Source organism: Anolis sagrei, chromosome 4 (assembly GCF_037176765.1).
Source record: "Anolis sagrei isolate rAnoSag1 chromosome 4, rAnoSag1.mat, whole genome shotgun sequence".
In the NCBI taxonomy this organism is placed as follows: Eukaryota; Metazoa; Chordata; class Lepidosauria; order Squamata; family Dactyloidae; genus Anolis; species Anolis sagrei.
The window spans coordinates 135,371,028-135,386,484 of record NC_090024.1 but is presented as its reverse complement, the minus strand read 5'-3'; the positions used below and the strand labels follow the sequence as shown (position 1 = coordinate 135,386,484).

The window sequence follows — 15,457 nt, the reverse complement described above, 5'->3', positions numbered from 1 at the left end:
CTTCAAAATAAAAACATGTTAGTCACCACCACCAGCCCTTTCCAAATGTTTAGTTGACACCACATTTACTTAGGCACTTTGTATTCTGTTGTTCTGATTTATATTGATCTCTGTTCTGTTTCTTGGATTTGCTTATTATGTAAGCCACTCTGGGAACTTCAGTTGAGATGCAGTGTAGAGATGTTCTACCAGAAATATGTAAGAAATCCTCCACTGTCTCCCTCTGGGAGGCTCTACCTGTTCCATCCCTCCCTCCCTCTCTCCCCCTCTCCCTCCCTCTCTCCCCCTCTCCCTCTCTCCCCCTCCCCTCTCTTTGAAGAGCAGCTGAGTGGAAAGAACCATTGTGCCTTTATCCTTTTTTGACCGAAACCAGTAAAAGAGATCTGATTGGTACACAATCCTCATTCAAAGAGAAATTCTTAGTAGGTGCCCAGTTTGTCCAGTTACGAGTGAAACTGAAAAATCTGAAAAACACAATTGATCTGGAATTGCAAAGAATGAATGCTGTGGTTGTTGTTGTTGTTGTTGTTGTTGTTGTTGTATACCTTCAAGCTGTTTCTGACCTATGGCCAGTGGTGAACCGACCCAAGTGTCAGCTGTACCAAACATTAGACAATATATTAAAAAATACTGGTATATTAATTACCTTTTAGAAGCTTGAAAATATCATAGAAATTCCAAGATTATTACTGTATGCAGCTAAAATTTACTTTGTACTACTATTAGAATAATCATTTTAATTGTACTCTTTTCCCACTTATGTTGAGGTTTTTTTAAATGATATATTTCTTATAAAAATGAAACGATAGCCTTACAGTTGTGGGTACTCCCTCCCCCTCTTTGTCTCCTGGCAATCAATATTTTAGACCCACTTTGCCACTGCCTGTGGCAACCCTAAAGTGAACCCTAAAGTATCACAGGGTTTTTGAACCTGGTAGACATCTGCAATCTACTGAGAAGGGCCTTCTCTATGTCCTACCACTTGTCTTGCTTAAATGGTCTTGCTTAAATGGTGGGGACACAGCAGAGGGCCTTTTTGGTTGCTGCTCCCAAACTGAGAAAGACTAGGATGGCCCATCCCTGCTAGTCAAGACTTTCTTCTGCCAGCAGGCATTTGGGGAAGGATGAGGGGCATGCTGCTGGGGAAATGTGGGTGGGATTCTGGGGGAGGGAGGATTGTGAATTTTAAAGGCTATTTTAAGTGTATTTATTATACTTAAATTGTATTTTAACTTCATATCCATGCACTATTTAACTGTTTTTTTTTTATTAAAATGTATTTAAAAATTATTATTAGATTGTGTAACTAGCCACCTTGTGTCCCTATGCGGAGAAAGGTGGGATATAAATACATTATTATTATTATTATTATTATTATTATTATTATTATTATTGTTATTAGTAGTAGTAGTATTAATACATTTTCCTGGTAAGATTTGTTCATTAGGTTTCCACACTGCAGCAGAATTCACGTCCCAATCTCCAGAAGTTATTGCAGAAGTTATTGAGCGCTGACTAGGATTTGTGTGTTTTACTAATGGAGTTGTCAGTGAGCAGCCCCTTGTTTTCTCTGCCTGCTCCAAAGCCAAGGTTGAGTGGACATGCAACTGTTCCCTTCAGGATGCCCAGCACTCCATTCATAGAGAGGGAGGCTGTGAGGCGAGTGTCCCATTGACCAGGCAGTGGCCACTGCATCCTTCCCAATTGCTTCCCTCTGCCTGGCAGTGCCATGGCCAATGGCAGACTGGCCAGGGTGACCGCTTATATTGCAATACATGCAGTCCACAGGTTACAAGCAAGATAGGTTCTGGGTTGCCTTGAGATTTTTGGGCACGTGGCCATTTTCCAGCAGCATTCTCTCCTGATGTTTCACCTGCATCTGTGGCCAGCATCTTCAGAGGTTCAGTTCTGTAAATTTGTTCTTAAGTTGAAATTGTTTGTAAGTGTAACTGCAGCCAAATACACACACACACACACACACATTTTTAAAAGCTTTGGATTGTTTAGGGAAGAGTTAACACCCCTGTGGTGTTTGTTTTGCTGTCTGTGCTCCTGTTCAGAAGATTTCACCTCACTTTCTGTGCCTGAGATAGTTGGATTTTGGAAAATGTGGCTTTTTGTGGAAACAAGGATTGGTGAGAAAGCTTCAGCAGAGACACCTTTCCCCCCATAATAACTCCTTCAGGGGAGAATTTCCCTTCCAAGGGGTAAATTTCTCTCCCTTTTCTGTTGTCTCACCCCATTCTTAACTATGAGTTGTTTGTAACTCGGGGACTGACTGTAATGTTAATTGTATCTTTTTACCACTTTGGGAAAAAAACTTTCTTTTTTAAAAAATATATATGAAAAGATAGCCATATAGTTGTGGGGGACCCTCTGTCTTCTGGCAACTAGCATTCTTTGACACACTGCCTAAGGTAGGCACAGGCTAACTTGGGCCCTCCAACTTCCACAATTCCTAACAACCTCGGTCCCTTCCAACAGACCTCACAACCTCTGAGTATGCTTGCCGTAGATGCAGGCGAAACGTCAGGAGAAATGCCTCTAGAACATGGCTCTATAGCCCGAAAAAACCCACAAGAACCTAGAGATTCCAGCCATGAAAGCCTTCGACAATACATCGGTCCCTTTCCTTTTCCTCCTCAACTGCTTAAGCGGAAAGGGAAGGAAGGAAGGACCTGAGGCTGTTAGGAATTGTGGGAGTTGGAGTCCAAAATGCCTGGAGGGCCAAAGTTCGCTGATGCCTGGCCTAAGGTGACCCTGAGGTGAATCTATCAAAAGGGTTTTCTTAGTTCGGGAAACTAATAATAATCATCCTCTGAGGACCTTTCCACATAGCCATATAACTCAGAATATCAAGGCAGATAATCCACAATATCTGTTTTGAACTTGAATATCTGAATCCACCCTGCCAATGTGGATTGGACATAGCTGTGTGGAAGGGGCATGAGGCTGTGGGTTCCCACATAAGGCCCCGCAGCAATTCACACACTGGCCTTCTATATTTGTGAATTATTATTACTTTATTGAGGTAATTTGCAGTGGGCCCTGAGAGGAAGGAGGGAGGAGAAGGAGTCCAGTATCTGCCTTGAACTGGAATATCTGGGTCCCCTTCCACACAGCTGAATAAAATCCCACCTTACCTGGATTTTGGAAAATGTGGCTTTTTGTGGAAACAAAGATTGTGGGAAAGCTTCAGCAGAGACACCTTTCCCCCCATAATAACTCCTTCAGGGGAGAATTTCCCTTCCAAGGGGTAAATTTCTCTCCCTTTTCCCAAGGGGTAAATTTACCCAAGGGGTAAATTTCTCTCCCTCCTTGAATTATTATTACTTTATTGAGGTAATTTGCAGTGGGCCCTGAGAGGAAGGAGGGAGGAGAAGGAGTCCAGTATCTGCCTTGAACTGGAATATCTGGGTCCCCTTCCACACAGCTTAATAAAATCCCACCTTAACTGGTTTGATCTGGGATATAGGACAGCATGGACTCAGATAACCCAGTTCAAAGTTGATATTGTGAGTTGTATAGGTGTGTGGAAGAAACACTAAGTCCAAGCTGCCATATAATCCAGTTTAATATGGATTTGATACATCTGTGTGGATGGGGCCAGAAGTTTTGCATTGCCACATATGATCCTGAGGGAATTCACACCCTTGCCTTCTATATGTGTGGATTATTTGTTTACTTTCTTGAGGTAACTTGCAGTGGGCATTGAGAGGAAGAAGGGAGGAGAGGGGACTCAATATCTGCCTTGTACTGGAATATCTGGGTCCCCTTTCACACAGCTGAATAAAATCCCACATTACCTGGTTTGAGCTGGGATATAGGACAGTGGGATATAGGACAGTGTGGGATATAGGACAATGTGAACTCAGTAACCCAGTTCAAAGCGGATATTGTGGGTTATATTGTGACATTGTGATTTATTGCGATATTGTGGGTTATATTGTGACAAAACAGATATTGTGTGTTATATTGGACATTGCGACACTGGATTCTCCCGACTTGGCATTTGGTGTATTGGCACGTTAATTTATTGTTACTGAATTTATTTGTTGAATCTGTATAATGTTTTAAATGGATTTTATTGTTTTAACTGTAATTTTATTGGTGTATATACTGACAGCATCAACGGATGCTTATGTAAGGCTGCCCTGAGTCCCCTTGAGGGGAGGGCGGGATAGAAATGTAATAAATAAATAAATGGCTGTGTGGAAGAGCCCTGAGTCCACCCTGCCATATAATCCAGTTCAATATGGATTGGATACAGCTGAGTGGATGGGGCCAGAAGTTTTGGGTTGCCAGCCACATATGGTCCTGCAGAAATTCACACCCTGGCTTTCTACATGTGTGGATTATTTGTTTACTTTCTTGAGGTAACTTGCAGTGGGCATTGAGAGGAAGGAGGGAGGGAGCGAGGGGGGCTCGCGCGCTCCGCCGAGGACGGAGTTGTGTGCGCGCGTGCTCCCCCCATTCCTCCTTCCAAAAAGAAAAAGAAAAGCTCAGGTTGAGCAGGACAGGCGACGATTCTCCCTCCAGGCAGGTGCCCGGTCCCCTCCTCGACCAATCAGCGGCCCCCGCGCGCTGCCTGAGGCGCGTGCCGGAGCCCGGCTGTGAGGGAGAGAAAGTGAGGAAAACTTGGCGCGTGGCGGGTCTTTGGACTTGGGAAGGAGCGGCGCGCGGGGGGCACTCAAGCTATGGGGCAACTTCGGCCCTCCTTCCAGGTGTTTTGGACTTCAACTCTCACCATTCCTCACAGCCTCAGGCCCCTCCCTTTGCCCCCTCAGCCGCTTAAGCGGCTGAGGGGGCAAAGGAAGGGGTCTGAGGCTGTGAGGAATGGTGGGAGTTGAGGTCCAAAACACTTGGAGGGAGGGCCGAAGTGGTCCCATGCCTGGTCTCTCGCCTCTTGCTTCTCCGCCTCCTTCTCCGCCTGCGGGAGCCCTTCTCCTGCAGTTATTGGCCGGGACTCTACGCGCCGCTGTTGACCCGGCGATGCGAGGCGGGGGCTGCGGGGGAGAGAAGAAGTGGGACGCTGCCGCCGCCGCCGCCGCCGCCGAGTTGAGCCCATGAGAGCGCAGCCGGCGGAGCGGAGCCGCGCCGAGCCCGCCATGCCCCACGGCCCGACGCCCCGCCACCCGAGCCTGGGGCCCGCAGGAGGAGCAGCAGCGGGGCGGAGGAGGCGGAGGCGGAGGAGAAAGAGTGGCAGCAGCAGCAGCAAGAGCGGCGGCAGCAGTATCAGCAACCATGGACGGGCCGGCTGAAAACTTTTAGCGGAGGAGCAGCGAGGAAGGAGCGATGAAGCGGCCCTGGTTGCGGCTGGCGCTGGGCCTTTGGCTGTGGCTGGGCGCCTCCTCGTCATCCTCATCCCCGCGGCGGTACGCCCTCCCTGAAGAGCTGCCTCGGGGCTCCCCGGTGGGTGACGGGGTGCTGCTGGACTTGGGCCTGGACCTGGCTCAGTTGCAGGCCCGCCACTTGCGCGTGGTCTCCGGCGGCGGCGGCGGGAAGTACTTCGAGGCCGACTTGAGCCGCGGGAAGCTGTTAGTGGGCGAGCGCATCGACCGCGAGGAGTTGTGCGGCCGGCTCTCGCCTTGTTTGCTGGGCCTGGAGCTGGTGCTGGAGAACCCGCTGGAGCTGGTGGGCGTCACGGTGGAGGTGCAGGACATCAACGATAACGACCCGGCCTTCCTGAGCAAGCAGATGCGGCTGGAGGTCAGCGAGTCGGTCCGGCCGGGGGCCCGCTTCCCGCTGGAGAGCGCCCAGGACCCGGATGTGGGGCCCAACGCGCTCCAGACCTACGCGCTCAGCCCCAACGCGCACTTCGCGCTGGACGTGCAGGCGCGCGGAGACGGCACCAAATACGCCGAGCTGGTGCTAGAACAGGCGCTCGACCGGGAGGCCACCGCGGAGGTGCGCCTGGCGCTCACAGCATTGGACGGAGGCAACCCCCCGCGCTCGGCCACCTTGGAGGTCCTGGTGGAGGTGCTGGACGCCAACGACAACGCGCCCGTCTTCAACCAGAGCCTCTACCGGGCTCGGCTGCGAGAGGACGCCCCTTTGGGGGCCCTTGTGGTCCGCACGCAGGCCTTCGACCTCGATGAGGGCCCCAATGGAGACTTGGTCTACTCCTTCAGCAGCCACACCCCAGCCAGGGTCCGGCAGCTCTTCGCCTTGGACTCAACCACTGGAGAGCTGAGGCTGGAGGGCCTGCTGGATTTTGAGGAAGCCCAGTCCTATGAGATCTCCATCCAGGCCAAGGACAAAGGTGCCAACCCTGCGGTGGCGCACTGCAAAGTCCTGGTGGAGGTGGTGGACGTCAACGACAACGCCCCCGAGATCACGGTGACCTCGGTGTACAGTCCGGTGCCTGAAGACGCCGCTCCGGGAACTGTCATTGCGTTGCTCAGTGTCACGGACCAGGACTCTGGAGATAACGGCCTAGTCAACTGCTTTATCCCTCCGGGCATCCCTTTCGCCCTCAGCTCTTCCTTGAAAAACTACTACACCTTGCAGACGAAAGGGCCCTTGGACCGCGAGCTGGCTTCCGAGTATAACATCACCGTTACTGCTCAGGATGCGGGTTCACCTCCCCTGAAGGTGGAGAAGCAGATCCTAGTGAAAGTCTCTGACATAAATGACAACCCTCCGAAATTCCCACAATCCTCCTATGATGTCTACGTGGAGGAGAACAATCGTCCCGGGACCGTGATTTTCAATGTCAGCGCTTCTGACCCGGATCTCAACCGGAATTCCCACCTTTCTTACTCCATTTTGGAGAGCCCCAAGTCGACAGGGGACTTGGTGGGCAGGTATTTCTCGATCAACCGGGAGAATGGTACCATTTATGTCCTAGTGCCCTTGGATCATGAGGACACAATGGAATTCCGGTTAGTGGTGCAGGTCCGAGATGGCGGCATTCCACCCTTGGCCACGAACACAACGCTCAATGTTTTTGTCACCGATCAGAACGACAATCCACCCAAAGTCTTGTACCCAACCTCAAACAACAGTTCCTTCCTTTCGGAAGTCATCTCGCCCACTGTCAGCCCTGGCTACATGGTTACCAAAATTGTGGCCTGGGATGCCGACGCTGGTTATAATGCCTGGCTCTCCTATGAACTCCTTCAGGCCACTAATCCAGGACTCTTCACAGTTGGGCTGCACTCTGGGGAGATAATCACAGCTCGTGCTTTGCAGGAGGAAGATTCCCTCAAGCAAACTTTAATCATCTTGATAAAAGACAATGGGGAACCTGCCCTCTCCACCACTGTGACCCTCACTATAAGTGTAGCAGAGCCATCTAAGGAGACCCTGACAGACAACACTGCTGTCTCCACTACACCCCAAAATAAGAAGCACCTGACTTTCTATTTAATCCTTGCTGTCATCTTGATCTCAGTGGCCTTCTTTGTCACCGTGGTTGGGGTGGGCATTTATAAGTTCTACAAGTGGAGGCAATCCAAGGACATATTCAAGGCCTCCAGGAGCTCACTTTACAGAACCCCGGGGCCTTTCAACCACATAGACACAGTGCGGGGTGGATTTACGCCTCCAAACTTCTACCAACAGGTCCTCACTACTGACTCGCGCCAGAGTGACCTGCTGTACAAAATGCCCTTTACTCCCAGTCCTATGGGGAGCCGCCAGAGTACTATCACGAGATGTGATCCAGCACTATATAACCAGATCATAAGCACAAATAGCAGACTTCTAGTGCCCTCTGAGGTAATGTATGCTTGTTGTCCTTTCTCAGTAACATCCGGAAAGCTCAGCTCTGAGCGCTATTTAACCTAAACACAAACCACTACATATATTTCACCCGGAAATGTGAGAGAGTTCCTGTAACACCTGTCCTTCTTTTCTTATGTCTCCCCCTGGTGGTGTGTAGTTTAACAACATCATTAACAGCAGCCTCCCCTCCCCCAACCTTCTTGTGTGTTTTCTGTTCCTACGTTAAATGAACTTGGTAGTGCAAGCTGTTCTTTCTGTGCCAAGTCAAAGCAATGTGAACATGAGCTACCCACAGACCAATGAAATAGTAACACTGTGTGACACAAACAAGTGTGTGCATGCAAGATAATGGGGTTAGTCTACATGAAAGGCTTAAAAAAGGGTGAAAGTGTGGATCTTGCATTGTATTATGCCAGCTCTTCACAGAGCTGGCATAAGGTGTAACATGATCCTGGGCAATGTGGCCTCCTGCTTGCCATATGTCTGCCAAAGGTCTGCCAAAGTAGTTCATGAGTTGGCCCAAGTGTTAGTGGTCATGGGCGGCATGCATCACCAAGAGGGATGGGGAAGAATGGGACAACAGAAAGGATTTTAAAACTCCAGTTTCATCTTCATTTCCTCAGGAAGCCTTTCAAGGCTCTATCAAGGCCAGAGCTTGGATAAGTTACTTGTTGAGACTTGTCATGCCAATTATTAATTGTCATTAATCGCCATTCTGAATGGGGGATTCTTAGTCATACCTCACCTGGAATACTGTGTTTAAGGGAGATATTGACAAGCTGGAATGTGTCCAGAGAAGGATGACTAAAATGATCACGGGTCTGGAAAACAAGCCCCATGAGGAGCGACTTAGAGAGCTGGGCATGTTTAGCCTTTAGAAGAAAAGGCTCAGAGGAAACATGATAGCCATGTATAAATATGTGAGGAGAAGTCGTAGGGAGGAGGGAGCAGGTTTGTTTTTCTGCTGCCCTGGAGCCAAGGATGCGGAACAATGGCTTCAAATTACAGGAAAGGAGATTCCACCTGAACATCAGGAAGAACTTCCTAACTATGAGAGCTGTTCAACAGCAGAACTCTCTGCCCTGGACTGTAGTGAAGGCTCCTTCTTTGGAGGCTTTTAAACAGAGGTTGGATAGCCATCTGTCGGGAGTGCTTTGAATGCTTATTGGCAGGGGATTGGACTGGATGGCCCACGAGGTCTCTTGCAACTCTATGATTCTATGAAAAGATGACTTTTCCAGCTCTGGCCCTGATATACCAGCTCAGAGGGCTACCCTTCTGGGCTAGGGCCCAAAGACATTGGAAGATCGAAGATGATAGTGGCAGCAGCTGTCTGCAACATGTATAGATATACATAAATGTAGGAATGCTAGTGTTGGTTGGGACCTCAAGTGCCTTTTCCCAGATATGCCATGTGGTGTTGACTGATTACCCAAGATGCAGTAGATTTTTCTTCAAGGATCAGTTGCCCATGAACATATACCCTGCTCTTCCTGTGTAAAGGGGAGTTGGATTCCAAACACCAACCTCCCATCCTGCCACTGGCATAGCTTCCAGCTTCTGTGAATGAATTGGATTTTTTAAAGGCATTTCTTATACTCTGCCCAAAGGATAGGAGGTTAGGATGAAGCCAGTCAGAAAGCAGGGCCTTCTACTTTTTGATTGAATGTGTGATGAGAAGAATAACAAGGGGATTAGCTTGATACCTAGATAACATTGTAGTTGAATAAATGAGAATTGGGACAATGAAGGTACTTCAAGAGTTAGGTTCTTGCTTTGCATTCTGAGAATTTTTGTGACTAGGCTATTTTTACATTATTTCCACTTATTCTTTTATGGCTGTGATTTCAAATAGGCACTTATCATATGGATATGGTTCTGTTTGATGAAAAATGTTGTATAGGTAATCACAAATGCAATGAGTTCGGGATTTTGCCTTTCCATTATTATAATTATTATTTCAGGACTGCTCAACATATGACTCACTGAAACAAATGCTGTCCACCTGTCATGCATTTCAGCTTCCCAGCTTTTTGATAACTCCTTTGTCTTACAGCCACAGGCAGGCAACCAAAACACAAGGTAGATGGTGGGTTGTGTTGAGGTTGGAGGTTCTCAGGTTGAACAGATCTGGTTTGTTTCATTTGTTTGAATTCTTCTTTGTTATTGGGAAGCACAGTGTGAGTAATGGTGCTTAAAAATAATGGAATGTGACATGCAGTACCATAAAATAGCCCTTAAAATAAACCCTTGCCTTCTTTGCAATGTTACTCAGGCCTCAAGGGCTTGAAGACTCACTGGGTTTTGCTAGGAAAGGAACATAAAAGGCAGTTCCACAGCTGGGGAGCTGCCACCAAGAATGCTTCTTTGTGCCTTCAATAGCATAAAATGACACTTAAGAGAACATTTGCAGCAGATCCCTGAGACTGGTTAGGAACAAAAAAACTTCTTCCTCCAGTCAAATAAGGTTCTGGGTTGTACCATCTCTGGATGAACAGGAACAGTCCATCCCCAACTTACCCCCAGCAGTTCTCTCTCTGTATGTATTTGGTGCCTAGCCTTCTTTCGAAATAGCAGGAACTTCTTATAAGAATCATACTCAGGTCCTCACCTGCAGTCCATTCATTGCTTCTTGTTAATGCAATCTTATCTGAAAGTAAACTTATGTGTGTCATGTTCCTCTTAGCAAGTTCTACTCCAAGTCCTTTTGACAGTCCTGACTGGAAGAGATCTTGTATGGAGAATTGACTGTTGAATGGTGAGCCAATATTTACGTAGTCAGTACTTAGGTATTGACTCACCATTCAGTAGTGTGTTTTCCATTCAACAGTTAATTCAACAAGTCAACTGTAGTTGGGATTACCAATAAATTCGAGTCTCTGTGTCTTTTCTGTTGTCCATTTATTGTAGAGGAAGCTTGCAACATGTAATTGCACCAGGCATATCACACTGAAGACATTTTGTCTTCAGAATGAGGATGATACGGAGAAGGGGGCAGATAAGTTCTTTAAATTCACAGAGTCAAAGAGAAATCAGAAGTAAGGAACAAGGCAGGAAACAAACACATTCTGTGAAAGAGACCAGGTTCTAGAAATAGTACATCTAATATGTCTCCATTACAAATGTAAACCCACTTTATACTTGGTTAACATCCATGGCTATCTTGCAAAGAATCCTGGGAGTTTGCAAAAAAAAAAAAAAGCAAAGCAAAACAAAGCCCCACAGAAACCTGTTTGCCACGGACATGGTTAACCCTGAGTCTAGTTGTGTCTCAGATAGTGAGATATCACTGCTCTGTACAAATCCTCTTCCTTGAGGCATGGAGAAATTTAAGGGTCAGGAAGAGGATTCCTGGTGTGGTGTATGGTTTGGCTTGATATGGAGGACTATCTAGCCCCCACCTGCAATTTGAAGTAGTTCAGCCTGGATTTATTTTACAGTCTTAGCGAGAATTAGGCCATAAGTATAATTCCTAGAGATCCTTGGGGATGAGGGAATGACGGTTATACTGGATTAAGTCTACAGTATAGATAAATGCATTTTGCCTTACAGCAGGGGGTAGAAGCAGAAACTTGTTTAAGGGTGTGTTGGTAGCCTTTCTCTCAGTGTGTGGAGCAAACCAGAAAAATGCCTAGGATGCCCAGAGGTTGCACAAGAGAGCTCTAGTCTAGTTTTTCAGAAAGGCCCAGCCAGATGCAATCAAAGCCGACTGCAGCTGGAGCCACTGAGAAACTGAGTTGTTAATAGCTGCCAGAATCGCCATTTGGGTGAACTGAATGCAGTTCTGCAGCTGCTTACTCAAAGGGGGAGGGTGACTAAAGGCATGAATATTGTGCTTTTAGTATATCTAGAATGTTCTATAGCCAAATGGTATTGATCATTCCCTGTTCGTATTGATGGCAGAAGAGTATCTAATAGATGTTATATTAGATCAGAATTTCCTTTTAACAAATCTATATACATTTAATTAACTGTTTTAATGTTTTAATGTATTTATTGAAATGTTTTATGTTTATGATGGTACCATATGGTGCTCATTGTGAGGCCGCCCTGAGTCCTCCCCCAGGGGTGAGAAGGGCAGGGTATAAATATAGGAAATAATAATAATAATAATAATAATAATAATAATAATAATAATACACAAATTCCCTTATAGTTGATATAATCTGTAGTTTTAAACTGTTGATATCTAAATTAATATTTGGAGGTGTCAGGCTACTCAACATTAAGAGCTGCTTTCCTTTCATCTTACCCTAATTAAAAATCCATATTACCATGCAGACATCTTTTCCATTGTCTGCATAATCTGTGTACCCAATAACAGAAGGGATAGCAATGGCCATGAACAAAAATGGATAAGTTCAGCAACATGGGGAAAAAAATGTTTGTTCTGTCATTGGACAATAGTGTCTTGATATATTGACCCATAACTACCATTAGCTTGAATTGTACCAGATGTCATAAATGCAGTAGAAATCATTATTAATTCTTGTTCACTAGTAAAAAATAGAATTATGCACAGCAGGATATCTGGCAAAAAGACATTTGACTGTAAAATATATAAAACAAAGACAAATCTGTTCAGAACAAAAAATAAAATATATTTACCTAAAATAGTTACAGTCATCAGTGCAATATATACATCCTGGAACTGTTCTGTAATGCACATGTGCAGAATTTGATGTGTGTAGCAGCTTCACATACCAAGGGTTTTCTACTAAAACATTTAGCAAGTATGGAGAACTTTCAGTTAGTGTTGTGTGAAATATTCCTCAGTGATCACAACTGAGAAGATGAAATTGGAAGGAAAAAATCATTTTAACAGTTAAGATAGGGACATATAGAGCAAGTGTAACAGCAGAATCTGAAACCAAGCTTTACGATTTAGTATCTCAAATACAGCGAAATGGAAGAAACCTAAAAATGTTATTTCCATCCAGATAAAATTTCCCATAGAGCTAATGAGATTGGAGGAACTATCTATAGTTCCATTGTTGTGAACAGATTACCACCCATTTCCATGATCAGCCCAAGGAGGCTTATGGATCCAGATGGCTCTTAGGGAGTTTCCTGCTGCCTTGAGAGGTGATCCTGTTGAAGTCCTGACCAACTTCTGGATTGCAGAAATTGCCTAAGCTTCCCCTCTCATGAAGTGGGGCCAAGCTGGCCTTCTGATTTTCCAGGAAGCTGATGGCGATAAAACAAGAAGGCAAGCAGCTTTAGCAGAAAATTTGGATTGCATCTGAGTGATCACAAACTAAAGTTTATCTGAACATCTACTTATGGCAGTACAAGCAGCAAAGGCTAATTTCTTCTGCGCCTCTATCGCATCTGTAGGCAAGCAGCCATAGAGCTATTTTGAGTAACCAGGGATCTTTTAAATACAAGCATAAGAGAAAAAAATCCAGATCATTTGACTGCTTGCTGTGAACAACATGCCTAGTACTTTGCAGATAAAATCACTTTGATCCACTCTGATTAGGATGCTGTATGATTGGTACAAATCCAGTGGGTCCTCTGGCCCCTGCTTGTCTGGTGGCAATAGATTCTTTTCAATTTGTGCAAGCTGAAGATCTGAGAATAATTTTTGGAGATATGAGCGCCACTATATGTGTTCTAGATTCTTGCCCTTCCTTCCTCATTGAAAAAAAGCTAGAGATGACTGGCCATGGGTAGAGGGAGTAGTGGCCTTTTAGCTCCAGAGGTGTCTGGTTGAAATTAATTATCTAGATCAGACATGGGCAAACTTCGGCCCTCCAGGTGTTTTGGACTTCAGCTCCCACAATTCCGAACAGCCTTCCAGCTGTTAGGAATTGTGGAAGTTGAAGTCCAAAACACCTGGAGGGCCGAAGTTTGATCATGCCCGATCTAGATCCATTTCAATTTTGTTGCAGACATTGTTATGGGACATATTGGCTGTCTTGATGGATAATCACTTCCAGGAATGAGACAAGGTAGAATTATGTTGGTTCTGATGGACCTCATTGTAGCTTTTGATTCCATGGACCACCATAGCCTTTTGAGTTGCTTTGCCAAGATGGAACTAGGGGCACTGTTTTGCACTAACTTTGTTCATTCCTGAGAGGTAAATCCAGAAGGTGGTGCTGGGAGCTCTTGTTCAACCCCTAGGGCATTGGTTTCATAGAGTGCTTTTAACCGTGTTATTTAATAACCATGTTATTTAATTTGTAAATGGACCCCATGCTATTCAGCGTGTACCTGAAACCACTGGAAGAGGTTGTCTAGAGATGTGGAATTCAATGGCATCAGTATGTAGATGACACCCAATTTTATTACTCAATTCCCACCCTAAGCCAAGGGAGCTGTTTGGTCCAAAGCCAATGTCTGTCATCAGTAATGAATTGGATGAGGATGAACAATCTGGTTTTCATTTTTTTGATTGTTTAATCTTGTTTAAACATTTGTATCTTGTGGATTTCCTAAGGATTCTTTTTTAATTGTTGTAAGCTGCTTTGAGTCCCAATCTGGGGAAAAGGTGGGTTAGAAATTAATATAATATGGTAATTATATATTCAGACGTTGGTGCTACTGAGAGTAAATCCATTTAAATGAATGGCACTTAAGATGAGTTGTGACCATCAAGTCTCATTCATTTCAGGGAGTTTGCTCTAAGGAAAATTAACATTGGATTTAACTGAGTGACAGAAACAACTGGCTGGCATCATGCTGTCAAGTCATCGAAATCTGAATGATTTTGACAGCAATAAACAAGATAGATAGTTCCCTGTCCAGAATCACTATCAATAGATTTTATTGGGGAGGGGTTGAAAAAGAACAATCAATTATGAGAGAAGTGGGGTGTAATGAAATCTGTAAATTGCATATCCTTGTTATTTGCTGTCATCACCTTAGATCAAGAGCATTGTTAGAAAATGACCAATAAATATATATATAAGCACTTAAGATTTTGATGTTCCATTTCAACAATTTCAAAAAATCACTTAATCTTTGTCAGATCCTGATTCCAAGATACTCTACTTTCATCTTTCCATCCCATACATTGTTTCTTAGACACAAATATTTACTAAGATTACAGTAAAGAGAAGGGTTTAGAAAGACAAGATAATATTGTTTCAGTTCCAATGATATTTATTTTATATAGATTATAAAAGTTAAATGGAAGAAAGGTGTACTGGGAATTTAACTGAAATGTTTCTCACCAAATAGTACTTCATAAATAGTGTTGTGTAATGTGTAATAATGAAATAATATTGAGTTTGTCAACTGACATCCTTGGCTTAGTATATGAATTTTGCAATTTTGTTAGAAAATGTATATTTCCAGCTAGATATATATGTGTGCATTATAATTGTGATCAGGACTATGCTCATGTACAGTAGGGAATTTATTCATATGCACTGTCATTGCTATGTATATGATTACAATGTCTTTTTTAGGGGAGGGAGGTGTCAATTCCAGGGTACAGTTTTTGTCTGTTGAACTTTATGCTGTAGCCTGCTGGGAGTAAGGAAGGAAACATTTCCTCCTGTTACTGACCCTAATGCATGCGCTGGAGATAAAAAGATGAAAGGTCTGCCATTACCTACAAAAGCCCTAGTAACATATTGCTCAGGTTAATGGCTTCCTTGATAGGGTATATTCATCCATAGTATGATCTTCCTCTTATCTTAAAGCCCCAATTTACCAAACACTATTCTCTTTTCATGTTGTCCCATGATGTGTCTAAAGCAGGCATGAGCAAACTTCG

At 44.8% G+C, this 15,457-nt stretch overlaps 1 protein-coding gene across 44 annotated transcripts in view; it reads left to right on the top strand.

Moving 5' to 3' along the window:
- Positions 1-15,457, top strand: part of LOC132774269 (protocadherin gamma-A4-like) — a 393,640-nt gene that overhangs the window by 330,633 nt on the left and 47,550 nt on the right. The window contains exon 1 of one of the 44 annotated variants that reach the window (XM_060774211.2): positions 4,931-7,722. The exons of the other annotated variants lie outside the window; for them this stretch is intronic. Coding sequence (XP_060630194.1) covers positions 5,296-7,722 — 2,427 coding nt within the window. The 5' untranslated portion in view covers positions 4,931-5,295. Of the gene's footprint in view, positions 1-4,930; positions 7,723-15,457 lie in introns of those variants that run through there. 44 annotated transcript variants of the gene reach the window in all.